The following is a 15,445-nucleotide window of genomic DNA, read 5'->3' as shown; positions in this document are numbered from 1 at the left end:
TCTTAATAACCGTGTCAATCAAAATTCGTGAATTCTTAGGCCAATTATCAACGGCGCATGAGCTAAAGATTTGATGAGATTTTCCCATAAAATTGTGCCTGAGAACCCAATATATTACAGTTTACAATTCAAAATTAAAGGGATTCGACAATTATCCTTCCAAATGAAGATTTTCAACATTATTATCAGGAAGGTCTTATTTGTGTTATATCTCTGTCATGCTGTCATATACGCAGAGAACCAGGATCCGGTGAGATTTGCAAATAGAAAATGATACAAAGTGAATAACTTTAATCATTTGGAAGAGAGAAAAGAAAAGATTTTGAAAGAAATGGAATATCTTTGTTCTAAGTACTCTGGCCAAAATATTATCAATTCTATTCAATTCCAATATACAAAATGTTGAGGGACGTTTGGATATTTTGTATTATCAACGCAGTTCCAATTTATATCCAAAATATTTTAAAATTATAATAACAAATGACCCAAGATTCTTAATAAGTAAATATGAAAAATTCTGAATTATCTTTCTCTAAAATTAAAATGTTCTATGATAAGAGTTTTCACGAATTTAAAAGTATGACACGCTGGCCAAAAATGGAAATCACTACTTCCGGTCCTTAATATAAGAATTCATCTTACTTTTATTTTGGTTCTAAATATAAGATCCTAATTCACTTTGTCTCTCATATTTATCTTTTTTTTTAAATAATCCTTATAATAATAGTAGTTCTAGATAATACACTTGATTAGTAAGAATATTTTAGGAAAGATAACATTTATTTATTACAAGTAGCTAATTTAACTAATTTTATTAATCTACTCAAACTAGTTAATAAGCTCTTATATTAAAGACAGGAAGTAGTGTTAGACGATGAATAGTAGATAAATGTCACGTCCTTGCATCTGTGTATTTTTTTTCATAAAAAAGAAAAATTAAGTTAGTTGGTTTTAGAGCTGATTTAGAAATATGGTACTTTTGAGTTCAAAAAGCGTATTTATAGAAATACTTACTCACCGCAACAGATTTAGATTTTCTCTCATTAACACTATGAGTCCAATATATACATATATTGGCTAGTTATATCAATATACTACCTCTAATTCTTAATATAAAAGTTAGTTGATTAGTTTGAGTATATTAAAAAAAAATAGTTAAATTAATTATTTATAACAAATAAGTATTTTTTTAAAAAAATATTTTTGCTAATTACATATATTAGTTAGAACTATTATTTGATAGAAACACTTAACATATGCAATTATTATAAGAATTATTTTGAAAAAAAATAGATAAATGTGAAGGATAAAATAGATTATAGTCTTATATTTAGAATAAAATTAAATGTTAAACTAGCTCTTATATTAAAGATTGTAAATAATATTAGTTAGTGAAGGGTTTTTCCAATATTTTTAAATTTTTTGGTAACATTTTTTTTTTAATTTAACTCTGAAATTTTGGAAATTTTGTAACTGCCCTTGAAATTTGAAATGTCTTGACCACAAATTGTAAATTAATTAGCACATTGATTCCACGTTCCTTCTCCCACCCAAACTAGGGAAGACATATCTATTTATAAAATGAACAAAATGTAAACTCTATTAAAATTTGTGAAAATACGGCCCGCTGTATTCCGAAGATATTTGTTGAGCTCTTTCTTTCCGGGATTTGCATGTTTTTTTATGGAAATATAATGAGTATAATCTAACCTGAATAAAATAATGACGAATTCAAGCGTACTATTAAAGGTCAAATTAAAAGGGCGGTATTTATTGATGTCATTAATGGTTCCATTAGTATCCTAGATTTTTTTTTTTTGATGAGGTTAATATCCTAGATTTTAATCAATCCTTCGTCTGCCAATGATACGATGGTGTTAACTAAATTTCCTCCCCAATTTTTAATCCATCCTAATAGCAGTGCTCTTAAAAAACTTTAAATTTGTTAACTTTTATTTAAAATTTAATAACTTTTTAACTTTATTCTTGTTTAATATACATTATACATCAAAGAAACAAAGTTAATAACATTCATGTAAAAAATTTCTCTTAGTGTCTTATAAATAGGACCAAAAAAAGTCTCCTCTCTTTGTCATATAAATTAGACTAGAAAAATATTTCTTAGTTTGAACCAAAAACCAGCTTGACGGCTTCTTTAAACCAACTACATTTTTTATAAAAAAAATAACTTTACTTTTTTGTTGTCAGAATAACATTACTCATCGTATATAGGCGGAAAATGAATTATTGAAAATGATACGTGATTATTAAAATTAAGAAAACCCATTAAGATAGTGTTTTGTGTGAATAATATTTACTTGTTATTTGGAATTGGGGTAGGTGGGATTGTGAAAAATAATTCCAATCTCAACCATACTTCTCATTATCAATCATTCATACCAAGCGGGACCTAAAATTTCACATCATCATATAAATAAATGGTTAGACCATTTGCCCTCCACATTTCAAGTGAGACTGACACTCCTTATTATCAATCGAGTAGAATTTGATTTAATTCTCTCCATTTCTGTTCCCCCTCTAATGATGAAGAGAAGCCAAGTTCGCATAGGTTTCGTGTTTTATAAAAAAATATTCCAAAGAAAGGAGAAATTAAAAAAAAAAAGTATAAAGATGGAGGAGTAATTTGCATACAACGTAAAGCCAACCCAGTGTTTGAAAAAGCACGATGATGAGCTTCTAGTCTCTATTCCTTTGTTCATAAAACAATTAAAAAATAAAACTAGTAGTCTGCCTGAAGAATCCCTCAAATTAAACTTAGGTCCCGTGTGAGATATACACGCATATATAATCATCATATTTTTTTAAATAATTAAAAAAAAGCATCACTCGTCACGGGCGGAGAATTGCAGGCACGATCAGGTCCGATCTCTTGTTTAGACAAAATAATAAAAACCTGAATCTGATTTGGTCGTGTTTCATGTATAGAAGTTATTGATATTATTTTGACCATTGATATTGATATTGATATTGAAGCAGAAGTGGCACGACATGCAGGTCGGAAGTGGGATCTTATAAGGCTGCGTAATAGACACGGCAGGATTTTTTTTTCCTGGTTAATCATAACTTAATCATGGACAACAAATCAAAATTGAAAGATTCTGAATTTGTTACTGCACTTCCCATTTTTATTCTTTTTTTTTTAAATAAAAAATATGCATACGTGATCAAGATCATGTGGGATTAGGTCGAAAAGGATGTGTTATGCGTGTGTTACACAATTTACAAGTGTTATTCAAAACAGAACAGCATCGGTTGAATTAAATAGTACAATTAAACCAAGCTGGCAGGAAAAAAAATACCGAACATTATTATGCAGGCAATAAATAAGATTTTTTTTTTGAGCTGAAATATTAGTCCATTTTATTAAAAATCAGAAAAAAGGAATCCAAACTCTAGTAATCAGCAAAATAACCTCAGCCGATTCCTTTCTTCTCGCCAGCATCAGTGCTAGGATTTTGAAGATCCTGTCTTAAAACTTCCAAAAGAGAGAATGGTGGCTTGTCAAGCCATCCTTGTGGTACCATATCCCTCGTTATCATAGCTGCAATGAGATCCGCAGCACTAGGCAATAAATAAGATTTGATTCAATTTTTTGTAACGTGGAAACAACATTAGTTGGATTCAATCTTTGATCTGCTTCCATTCAAACTAAACCGATTGCCCCTTGTCGTATTTTTCTAATATAACTACCCGACTCCAAGTTCACTAGTTCTTTCTAATCAATTTAGCCTAGCTTTCCAATATAAATTTCATGTGACATAATATGCTCAATTAACACAGGAAGAGCTTATATGGTGGGTTGGCCTTGTATGCTCAAAGTTCTTGTTGCTGGAGCTAAACAAATGTGAATTTCAATATCTAATTTAATTATCATTATTATCAGAATTTGAATATAGTCCATTTTTTTGACAGATTTAAATCAATATCTTTTTGCTTGAAGACGTTACTGTTAAGACTTTCATGTAATTAACATGTGAGCATAAGACTTCGTTGATTTTATGAGTGCAAGCTTTTATTTGAAAAAAAAGAATCTAACTGACTTGGTTCGGAGCCGTGGCTCGTGTATGGAAAGAGGAAAAGAAAGAAGGAAACGGACGCTTTCCCCCTGAGGCTGGAGGTGCAGACAGTAATGAGTCATTCAAACTTCAAAGTTTCTTGGAGAGGGCGAGGGTAAATTTGCCTAAAATATTGGAAGTAATTTATAAATTAAAAAACTGATGAAATATAAATATAATATCATCATTATCGTGTGGATCATTACCCCTCACCTAGCTCATTTCCCATCCATACGGCATTAATATTAGGACCAGTCTGGTTTCACGTGGAAAATGAATTTTTTGTGCAATAAGGAAAATTTATGGCTGAAATAGAGATATATCTAGTCTAAGGTTCCTTAAAAATGGCTGGCAAAAAAAAAAAAATGTCCCTTAAAACTGGCATTTATGTTGAAGGAGAAGGACGCATAAAAGATGACTTGTATATCTCACAGAGAGGGAGAACAAAGCAGAGGCCTTCTTGGCAAAAAAATAAAAAATAAAAAGCCCAATATTAGCATTTCAATTGAAATTGAAAAATATTGAGGGAGAACCAGAGAGACGGTTCTGCAAAGCTTAGGGGATAGCCACTTTTCATACCCATAATTAGTAGGAGAATCCATTAAAAAATTTTGAAATTATTAAATGTCAAATAAAAAAATTTAATAAAAATGTTTTATTATTTGCAAGTTTAACATTGTTAAAACCTATTAAAATGTTGAATAATTTGAGATTTAGTAATTTCAAAAAAAATTTTAGTATTCTTCTTGGTCGGTATGTTATCTCATTAACAAAAGCATGACTTATCAAAAAGTTGAATGCGGGAAATTTAAAATTTAGGAAATAATCTATATATAAATCACAGGCTACCAAAGTCATTTGCCAAAAAAAAAGAGAGAAAAGAATCTTTTTTATTTTACGGTCACAGCAAAACGAAGAATTTACTCTCACATCATATCCATTCTTTTAATAAATTAACATATTTATCAATGTTAGAAGTTATTAGTATGATTTTTAGAATTCAGAATAATTATACTTACAGTTTGAAAATTACAACTGTTTAATTATATCGAGTAAAATTTCTAAAAAGATTATGCAATTTATTAAATTTGATTCTTTTTTTTTTTGTTGCTAAAGCATAGGTATCCTCCTATTTGAGGTGCTATCAGATACTAAATATTGACACTTTTCTTAATAGAAATTCAAACCTTAATTTACTATATTGTGATGAACTAACGCTTTTTAGTGGATGACGCGGGTAGAAAAAAAAGGTAAAACTTTAAGACCAATGATATTTTTCTTCTGTGGGATACCCAGTAATGTCTTGGGTTTGACAATAAAGGCCCGATATACAAATCAACCCTAAAGCCCAAATTCCCCCTGGCCCATGTGCAGCCCATGTTAAGACCCAATGACCCAATCCTTGCGACATACGCTAATTCTGCGTCTGAGGCTGCCCCCTGATTGGAGAAGAAGAGCATGGATTTGTCGCATTATTAAAATGTTCGTGCGAGTCTCCTGTTCAAACCAAAACGCCGAACTTTGCTTTCTGAGCTGTGGGAGAGAGAACGAACACACAGCTTCCGCGAAGCTGGTCGCCTACTTCCCATCAAGGGAAATGGGCGAAAACAAGAGAAAACGTGGACGAAAGCCCAAAATCGCAGACGATGAAATCGCGGCGGAAGAGGAATGCAACAGCAAAGCAACCACCTCAATCACGGCCGGAACGTCTGATCCCGGTAACACTGACAACTCACGTCGTCGCCCTGGCCGCCCCAGAAAGACCAACCGCAAGGAAAATTCCCAACTCAATACTGGGGCTTTACCGGAACGGAGAAGTTCAAGACTCGCCCAGCAGAACGGAGATTCTGAACCCCCGGGTTTGGTTGTAGAATCGCCATTAACGCCTAAGTGGGATAACGTGGTCAAGGTGGTGCCTTCCATGGATGCCGTGGTGAAGGTTTTCTGTGTGCACACCGAGCCAAATTTCTCGCTGCCGTGGCAGAGGAAAAGGCAGTACAGTTCCAGTAGTAGTGGGTTTGTTATTGCGGGAAGGAGGGTATTAACTAACGCGCATTCCGTGGAGCATCACACGCAGGTCAAGCTCAAGAAACGTGGTTCTGATACGAAATACTTAGCAACAGTGCTGGCAATCGGAACTGAGTGCGATATTGGTATTAAAACTTGTCGTCTTAATTAATTTACTTTATTTGGTTCAGCTAAAAATTTTTGAGATCAAATCTTGGGTGTTTGTCTTTAATCATGAAATCGCACCTCAATAAACTTGATCATTGATAGCGTGACTCTACTGTCTATGAAACTCTGGCGCGCACTCTATCTAGACAGATTGGTTGGTAAACGGGTCGGTTAACTGTTGAGTGTGTCCTTCCTGCTGGAATAATTTACAAACTAGATGTTGCTTCGTCCTTTGATACATACAACGATATGTATGTATGCATGTGTATGTATATGTATATGTATATGTATATTTATTAATTTCGATGTCTAAATGGGGAATGCTAGGGTTCCAAATCCTCAAAGTGGGTTTTCCACATCCTAAGGACCGTTTGCTAGGCTGAAGCCTGTTTGCGGCTTGTTAGAGGCTTTTATAATATCACTGCTTGCATGAATACCAGATTCTGGCGAGCCACGACAATTGCACCGATCAAAGCAGCTAAAAGAATTATTGGAATGAGTTCAAATGGAAGAAAAAAATCTGTTGATAAATGAATTCCAATTTGTTGACTATTATTTATCAAATCTTGCTCTATAATCTGATTTGATCTTGTAGTCCAAATAATCCTGTACCATGATGCATATGGAATAGTAGTTATTAGTGAAACAAAAATACTTGTACAAACCACCAAAGTAACTCTATACCCAACGGTCAAAAGATGAAAATCTTGGTAATATTCTGAATCATTTATGCACATCACAGATAGTCGGAATGCAATGAAACGGAATTGAAAGGTTTACAGTAGTAATGAAAGAATGAAAGACAATCGAATTACCGGCAGTCATTTCTTCCTGTGATAGGTTGATTGGGTGGGTTTGGAATATCATAGAATTTCCGCATATCACTTTCCATTCCATTTACTTCCAGTCTACCTTTAGAGCATGGCCAATAAAAGCCTATCTTTAGAGGCAAAGGAGTATGCAGTCTTAGTGAACATCTTGCAGAAGATAATGCACTCTTAAAGATAGCTTGATTAGTTGGGTGAGCCTTCACTTTACTTAGGAGTTGTATGTCTCATGAGTCATATCCAGCCAACATGGGACTCATGCTCCAAGATCATGCTACTCCATACATTCAAGTGTGTGAAAAGTCTCAACTATATTTCATTTATTTATCTTCTTCTAATAGCTTACTATATGCGTGTCTGAACAAATCATTTATCATGCTAATTTCCTTTGGATTTGGATGACAATTCAGCTATGTTGACGGTGAGTGATGATGAATTCTGGGATGGAGTTTCACCTGTGGAGTTTGGAAATTTACCTGCACTGCAGGATGCTGTGACTGTTGTGGGCTATCCAATTGGAGGTGACACAATCTCTGTAACTAGTGGTGTTGTGTCACGAATTGAGATACTCTCTTATGTTCATGGTTCAACTGAACTTCTGGGACTGCAGGTTTGGATTTTCTGAGTGTTTTGGTTTAAGTCTCCACGCCTCAAGTTATTTGTTTATAGATGATATTAATGAACTTTCTTGTGCCCTTCCGTCTTCACAGATAGATGCAGCAATAAACTCTGGAAACTCTGGTGGGCCTGCTTTCAATGATAAGGGAAAATGTGTTGGAATTGCCTTTCAGTCTCTTAAAAATGAAGATGTGGAGAACATAGGATATGTAATACCTACACCAGTTATCCTACATTTTATTCATGATTATGAAAGGAATGGAGCATATACAGGTAGGGATGGAGCATATACTGACACCTGTCATTTCTTTGTTTGAGTCAGCCTCTCTTCCTGCTGAAAACATTATAACATAATGAACTTAAATGGGGAAGATAACTTGAATTTTGTTTTGACAATATATTTTTGGTGTCCCTCCGTTGGTGCCTGGCTGTTGTTTCCAATTATGTTTTCTAGTTATTGTATGTTTGATGGGATGGTTTCAGTACTAATCTGACTCTATATTCGGTATCATGCTTGTCAGGATTTCCAATTCTTGGAGTTGAGTGGCAGAAGATGGAAAATCCTGATCTACGAATGTCAATGGGGATGGAGCCAGATCAGAAAGGTGTGCGCATAAGAAGAGTAGAACCCACAGCTGCAGGATCCCATGTCTTGAAGCCGTCTGATGTTATTCTTAGCTTTGATGGTGTCAATATTGCCAATGATGGAACAGGTAATGACCCATTTTTTACTTTATACTAACCCGTATGCTACTCGTCCACGCTAACTCTTGTATAATTTGATGCGTAATAAACTTCAACTCAGGTTAGTTTATACATGGGTTTAAAGGAAAGAGTGATTCATTCAACTGGGTTTGAGTTGGGGAAGGAGTCATGAAAATTCCTATATCACTTGGTTGGACAAAGAGAACGGGTTTTGATCCTATAAGGGGGAAGGCAAAGGGGATGGATGAGTATAATAAAATGGGCCAGCTCTCTGTTGAACAAAATTCAAAGTCCAAAGCCTATTATTTTAGCAACCAGGGCTGTTCAGTTTTAGCGGTTATGCTAGTTTTTGATTGGTTTCTTGCTAGGCTAGTTTTGGCTATGTTTGATCGGACTAGGCACTGGTTCACTAGTTTTTCGGTAGTCTGATCCAGTTAACATTATGTTTTACATGGACGACTAACCAGGGATACAGAATAGATGCCAAGCAGCATGCATGGGACTTGTAAGTGGTTCCATGCAAGACTTAGTTTGCCACGAGTGAGATATGTGCATAAAGATGAGCTAAACAATCATAAGCCTGTGGGTATTTTTTTTTAATATGTATCTATATGTTTGTTCATATTTTAAAAAGCAGTTCATTTTCAATTTATTAATAATCAGATCCTTTAAATGTGAATTCCCATTTGATAACCAGTTCGGTTTGAAAGTATTACCCATGATTTCTATTAGTTATTACTGACCTCGGGTCATTTTTTAACCTTTGATGAGAATTCAGTTCCTAGTATGTGAAAAATTTGAACCAACCTTCGCTTTATTGAATTAGTGGGTATCCTATGCATTTTCGCAATGCTCGAGCTAAGCTATACTATTTGTGATTTGTGAACGGTGTGGCTTCCTATGCTTTTGTATTTTAATTGAAACCAAATATTGGTGATCGTTGCTGCAAATTTGGAGTCATTTCAAATATTTATCAACAGAAGGGAAGCCACTGACACCATTAAAATTTCATACTGCTATGTGATGTTAACATGGCTTGATTTTGACCAAATCATATATCAACACTTTGTAAACATCTAGCAGGAATTTCTGTTATGAATATCACTAATTGTTGTTATTACGTTGTTCTAGTTCAATTATGCAACCATTTTTTTTTTTTGGGGAAATGATCCTGTTTATCTCGTTTTACAGTTGTCAGAGCTAACATCTAGTTTTGGTATATATTTTTAGTTCCTTTCAGGCATGGGGAGCGCATTGGTTTCAGTTACCTTGTTTCTCAAAAATTCACTGGGGACACTGCTCTTGTAAAGGTTCTCCGTGATTCAAAGATGCTTGAATTTAACGTTAGACTATCAACACATAAGCGGCTTATACCTGCACACATCAAGGGCAGACCTCCTTCTTACTACATCATCGCTGGATTTGTTTTTACTTCTGTTTCTGTGCCGTATTTACGTTCTGAGGTAGTGGCCATCCGCTAGCTTTTTAGCCCCTCTTTTGTTTATTTGTGTGTGTGTGTGTGTGTGTGTGTGTGTTGGGGGGGGGGGCATGTACAAATTTAGATCTAGGGAATATTGTGATTGTTTTTCCATGTAATTTATGTATGCATGCAGCAATGTGAGCACGCAGAGTGTTTTTGGCTATATTCTATTTGAGAATTTGATTCCCATGATATTTTAGTTTCTTGTTACAAGTAATACATAGCTTAAAGTATTTTCTATTTAAATTCATTTTGTTACTAGCGTTAATTTTTGTCTTTTCACCTTTTAGTATGGAAAGGATTACGAATTTGATGCTCCAGTTAAGCTTCTGGACAAGCATCTACATGCAATGGCGCAATCTGTTGATGAACAGTTGGTGGTCGTTTCTCAGGTTTCTTGCCCTCTTTCTCCAGTAGATGCATATGTGTCTGTTATATTTAGTACCTAATCTGCTTATGCTTGAAATTGAAATATGGTGCTAGGTTCTTGTGGCTGACATTAATATTGGATACGAGGATATTGTTAACACTCAGGTAGGTGAACATGATGTAAACCATTATCCAATGAGTTAATTTGTGGCATAACTTGGATGCCCTTGAAAAATTGTTCCATTGATGTAATCAGGTCCTTTCTTTCAATGATAAGCCTGTGAAGAATTTGAAGAGTTTGGCCATTATGGTTGAGAGCTGTGATGATGAATATCTGAAGTTCGATTTGGAATATCAACAGGTAAATGTGATTCTTGCATTCTCTGGTTTATATTTGTTAAAATTAAAAAATTTTGAAGTTACCAAACACATTGTGTCTACTAAAGAATTGTTCTCAACGCCTGAGCATATGTTTTGTTATTATTTTTTTGTTTTTTCGGGGTATAAGGTCGCGTAAGTTCTTGTAAAGAATTGGTTCTGATTAGAGGTTACTACTATGAATTGTTAATATTGGGACAGCTTTAATGTTTTCACTTTTCTCTAATATTCCAAATCGCGTTCGTGCCTTGCAAGACGTTTCAGAAGAAGGGGGAAATTGATTGTGTTATTACCAGTTTAATAAAATGGATATGCTTATGATGATATTTATATTAGCAATAGATGAGCTGGCAGCTGCAACTGTAACTTCTTCAATATACCTCTGTTTGCAGATAGTGGTGCTAAAGACCAGCACGGCCAAGGCAACGACTTCTGATATTCTGACAACACATTGCATACCATCTGCAATGTCTGATGATCTGAAGACTTGATCAAAAATTTTGTTGGGGGCCTTTGGATATTATTGCTTGCTGGCTGTGGCCGGAGTGAGCTCATCTTTTTCGCTGGTCAAACGGAGAGATATAAACATGGATATGCGTCCCCCCCCCCCCCAAAAAAAAAAAAAAAAAAAGCACGCGCGCACACAGACACATTCATTGGATGGGGAGGGCATCATAATGCTTTTTGATGCATGAAGCCTTGGTCCCATTGGGAGTTGAGGTGTTATGTATTTGTATGCTGGACCTTTGAAACACAAGATAATTATCTTGAAGCAGAAAGGATTGGGGAGCCTAGTAATGCCATTCTTGTACGATGTGATGTCGTATTCACAACTTTCACTAGTCATAACCAATATATTTTTTGTTAGGCAAGGAGAAGCATGTACTATTTTTATAGAGAATATTACTGTTACTATAAAATGTTAATATCAAAGCTGGTTCGTTTGAAATAAAACCTAGTGATTTGAATTACCTTAATGGACTGTTGGGTATTTTCCATTGGAGCACTAGTGTGGATGGGCCGTTTGAAAACTAGCATTCAGGTTTTTTAATGAATGCTATAGAATTATTTTGTGTTAATTAAAATTAGTTTCTTTTGGTAAAATTTCAAAATTACTCTGTAGAAAAGTAAAAATAATTTGTAAATAAAAAGAAATTCTCATAATAAAATTTAGGGGGGAGTATATATTTATTTTTGTAATGGCCTATTCCGCTCCTTGTCACAAACCAAGGGTTTCCATGCATGATTATCAAAAGAACAAAATAAAAATCGATGGGAATCCAATCATCTTCAAATAGCTTGGAAGTAACCAAGAAGGAACCAAGCCCGTGCATGTACTGACATTCCAATTCGATTCGGTACGTTTTTCTTCTTCGTCTTCGCCAGGTATCCAAAAGTCTTTATTTCGTCGCTCTTCACAGCATTTCGTCACCTTTCGTGTAGGCTGTGCTATTACTTTATGTGTCCCATTCAACTGACACACGGTGAGATAATCTATCCAAAAGTTCCATCTCCTTTACAGTCGAGATGACTTGTTACCATAGAAAGAAAAATGCCAGCTTGCTCGTGAACAACAGTCGCAGAAAGGTTGCTCCTTCCTCTGTGGAAACTTGAAACAGGTAATTCTAGCTCATTTCTGACGGAAAGCCGTTTGTCAAGAAGCATTTTGTGTGTCCTAAGTTTTCCCAATAAGCAGAGACCATTGTGAGACCACCTTTCCGTCAACGTCAAAGACGACTTGCAAAACATTATTTAAAGGACACAATCTCATTCATCCTCTGGAGGGTGAGGAATATACAAGTTAGACGTACGAAACAACACAATGGGCCCCCTGCGGGCTACATTATACTATGCTGTTCTTTGACTGCATATGTCTTCTTAATTTAAGATGTTAAGAGCTATGAACAACTATATTACAATTGTATTCCCCTTCTATACATTTGCATGCATTTTCTTTTCAGTTCTTTCAGTTTCGTAGCCTTGCAGGAGTGGAACATTCTCTGCGGTAGGTGGTTCCACTCTGTCAACATTTTCATCCACCTCTTCTGTTGATTTTCCCCACATTACTGTATAAAACCCGATCGATATTATCGTGGCTCCAATCAGACTGCAGGAAAAGCAGACAGACTTGAGCAAAACCAACAGTTCAATGAATCATATAATTGCATAGTTCCTTCTCTGCTACCATAATGTGTCAGTTTCTTAAGGATGAACCGATTGTCAATACTTATTTGGTTATCTCATTTGTGCACGAACGTGTGCTTGTTATGTTAAGGCAGGGGAAATGCAGAAAATGGATGCACTCATAATATCGTACCTTCCTAGATGGAGAGTGTCACCCAGGAAGATAACCCCCATGGCAACAGCAATGGCAATTGAGAGTGGCTTAAACATTGCTACATAGAGTGGCCCCTTTATGCGCAGTGCCCAGGTGTGAATTGTATTGTTCACGAATGACCCGAAAATTCCCTACAAATGTGAAAGACAGCGTCCAAAATTCACCTTGGTGTAAGAATTGTTTAATAAGTTATCAGTTGTTTTGGGAATCTTACGGAACAAAGAATGGAGGCCAAAGCTGTACTGGGTCCTATCTTCCAAGCATCTGGATTTGGCTCTGTAAATATACCTACAACTGCTGCCATTATGCTTACACATAAGTTGTAAAAAAACACCACGGTTAACTCATCCGGGTAAACCCTCATGATTTGCACCTGCAGAATGAACATTTGGAATTAAAACTACCTTCAAATGTAGCATTTTGAAGATTTCAGAAATAGAAAGAAGAAATGTATACCTGGACAATGTACCAAAGCGTAACTAGTATATACTCAGCTGTGAGCAGAAGGCCACCAATGGCCCAACTTCGATCCACTGATTTCAGAATGTTAAGAGGTTGATGGAGTGAAAAGGAAGGTGCATGAGTGATGATGATGGGTGGTCCTTTGTACAGAGTAATCACAAATGCCCCTGAAATCGATACTATAGTGCCCAATACCTTAGCTTGGCAGCTCGTACTTTTTATTGCAATCGTTTCCATCCTTAATTTTGGTAATAATGAATAGAACAAGAACGAACAGTCAGCAAACCTAGTATCTTGTGTCTGATCTATTTAATTTTACTATCATTGGTTATTCTTAAACTTACAGTTTATAAATGTACAATAGGAACAGCTTTTTTTCACAGTAACGAAACAGATAGTGAGCATCTAATCATATATCGCAAGTTGTTTTTCTTATATACTCATCAATGTTTGAAATTAATGGTGAGGATCAAACTGGAATTTTCGTCCTCACATTCTGTGCCTCCTCCGTGACAGATGGGGAAGATATTTAAATACTGAAATTTGATGAAGAAAGGGAAAGAAAGAAACCTGAAAATAATGGCAAGCAAGAAAGTGAAAGCTGGGACCAGATTACTTATGGCCGACGAAAGTGTGGGAGAGCTGTAACTGATGCCCGTGTACCCCATGATCTGAGATGAACACCTATAATTCAAGCTCATTAAACAAGAAAAATTTTTGAAAAAAAATGATTAAAGGACTTGAATAAACTCAGACGAAAAGGCCTGAAAACCGCATGCATGTACCCGATGAACCCAAGAAGGAGAATTCTGGAGAATATGGAGAAACTGAGTGGAGGAAGCACCCTTGACCTGCAACAAAAAAACGAAAAACAGAAGATCAGTAGAATAAACCATGAATCATAATCGCTTGATTCGATGGGTGCTTGCAAACAATTCATGACCTTCTGGAAAAAAAGGATACTGGGAGGAGAACAATCGCTGCAACAGCATAAGCATAGACGACAAAGACATGATAACTCATGCCTTTCAATGTTGCAGCTTTGAACAGAGTATTCAGTCCCACGTTGTTGCATTCCATGGTCACCAGCGCCGCAAAAGGCAGTAAATCCTTGTAACAGTGCCTTTTCGCCATCCCTCTTGTTCTCCCTTTCTCAGTCTCTCCCCCACACGCACGCACACTCGCTCACACTGAGACACACATGAAGAGTAAAGTTCAGAGAGATGGGTGGTGTCTTTGTAGGAGCAGGGGATGAAGGATCTGTTGACAACTTGACAACAAAGAAGGAAGGGACGCAAGTGATGAAAATTTAACAATTTTGTCGCATCATTCTTGATAGGATGCATTATTGGTTTCTTTATAATATTTGTTTATTTGTGGGTGGCGTAGATCAGAGTAGGAAATTAGAGAAAAAAGACATACCTCTCGGAGAAAAGGAAATGTGATGTGAAAAGAATCTGTTGATACTAGTGCATGAATACAAAAAATATCATTTGAGAAAAACTCGGTTTGGTTTTTCAAGTTGAGGTGAGATCAGATCACATACCCATGAGAAAAACAGTTGTTTAATCTTATTATAATTTCAAGATTGACATTGACAAGCAACAGTTGCGTGTGGCACGTCGAGAACTCAATATAATAAGGAGTCAATTTGTGGACAACAGGAACTTTCCATCCCAAGGTGCTTGTGGAATCAGAATCCACAGGCAGAGTATTCTAGGACTGAATTCTCATTCTTATGGTCTAACAAGGCGAAGGAACTAACTTAAATTCCTATTAGCTAAGCAAATGGATCGCACAAGTGACAAAAAGGGAAGAAACATCAGGGACTACTTGCCATCCCGACAAATTCTGAAAGGATAGAATGCATGACACTTTTGATGAATACTAATAGGCAGAGCATAAAAGGGCCCCACGAAAAATGGTTGGACGAACTGGTTCAGGAAAGAGGAATAGATTCCATTACTGCTTAGGTTGCCTGTTTTAGAGAAGAAAGACCCGGTTAATAGAAACAGGA

General features: G+C 35.7%; 2 protein-coding genes across 3 annotated transcripts; one reads left to right on the top strand and one right to left on the bottom strand.

The window, feature by feature from the left end:
• The first annotated feature begins 5,549 nt into the window (after positions 1 to 5,549).
• Positions 5,550 to 11,582, top strand: LOC114735131 (protease Do-like 9). Its single transcript, XM_028922796.1, has 9 exons — positions 5,550 to 6,229; positions 7,489 to 7,688; positions 7,789 to 7,969; positions 8,218 to 8,409; positions 9,632 to 9,864; positions 10,172 to 10,273; positions 10,365 to 10,415; positions 10,507 to 10,611; positions 11,021 to 11,582. The coding sequence occupies exons 1-9, from the start codon at positions 5,557 to 5,559 to the stop codon at positions 11,117 to 11,119; spliced, it is 1,836 nt and encodes a 611-aa protein (XP_028778629.1). The 5' UTR covers positions 5,550 to 5,556; the 3' UTR covers positions 11,120 to 11,582.
• Positions 11,583 to 12,311: 729 nt separating this feature from the next.
• On the bottom strand, positions 12,312 to 14,918 carry LOC114735133 (WAT1-related protein At3g28050-like). Of its 2 annotated transcripts, XM_028922799.1 has the most exons (8): positions 14,851 to 14,918; positions 14,372 to 14,618; positions 14,214 to 14,279; positions 13,999 to 14,112; positions 13,423 to 13,666; positions 13,181 to 13,339; positions 12,946 to 13,097; positions 12,312 to 12,735 (listed from the first exon to the last, which is right to left on the bottom strand). In XM_028922799.1, exons 2-8 carry the CDS (start codon positions 14,560 to 14,562, stop codon positions 12,561 to 12,563), a joined length of 1,101 nt encoding a protein of 366 aa, XP_028778632.1. In that variant the 5' UTR covers positions 14,563 to 14,618; positions 14,851 to 14,918; the 3' UTR covers positions 12,312 to 12,560. The 2 variants fall into 2 exon arrangements, with proteins under 2 accessions (XP_028778632.1, XP_028778631.1); XM_028922798.1 differs by lacking the exon at positions 14,851 to 14,918 and having other exon boundaries at positions 14,372 to 14,780.
• Between the last annotated feature and the right edge of the window lie 527 nt (positions 14,919 to 15,445).

Source organism: Neltuma alba, unplaced genomic scaffold (assembly GCF_004799145.2).
Source record: "Neltuma alba isolate B1F8T4 unplaced genomic scaffold, ASM479914v2 tig00013178_pilon, whole genome shotgun sequence".
Taxonomy (NCBI): domain Eukaryota; kingdom Viridiplantae; phylum Streptophyta; class Magnoliopsida; order Fabales; family Fabaceae; genus Neltuma; species Neltuma alba.
The sequence above is the reverse complement of the archived record's forward strand: the minus strand, read 5'-3'. Positions and strand labels throughout refer to the sequence as shown.

Bases quoted from the DNA above. Each gene is read 5' to 3' on its own strand.
- LOC114735131 (XM_028922796.1), top strand. From the start codon at position 5,557: ATGTTCGTGCGAGTCTCCTGTTCAAACCAAAACGCCGAACTTTGCTTT. The intron at 6,230-7,488 runs GTATTAAAACTT...ATGACAATTCAG, and splicing joins CGGAACTGAGTGCGATATTG to CTATGTTGACGGTGAGTGAT. The intron at 7,970-8,217 runs GTAGGGATGGAG...CATGCTTGTCAG, and splicing joins AAGGAATGGAGCATATACAG to GATTTCCAATTCTTGGAGTT.
- LOC114735133 (XM_028922799.1), bottom strand. From the start codon at position 14,562: ATGGCGAAAAGGCACTGTTACAAGGATTTACTGCCTTTTGCGGCGCTG. The intron at 14,280-14,371 runs GTCATGAATTGT...TTTTTGTTGCAG, and splicing joins GTATCCTTTTTTTCCAGAAG to GTCAAGGGTGCTTCCTCCAC. The intron at 13,667-13,998 runs GTTTCTTTCTTT...ACCAAAATTAAG, and splicing joins TTGCTTGCCATTATTTTCAG to GATGGAAACGATTGCAATAA.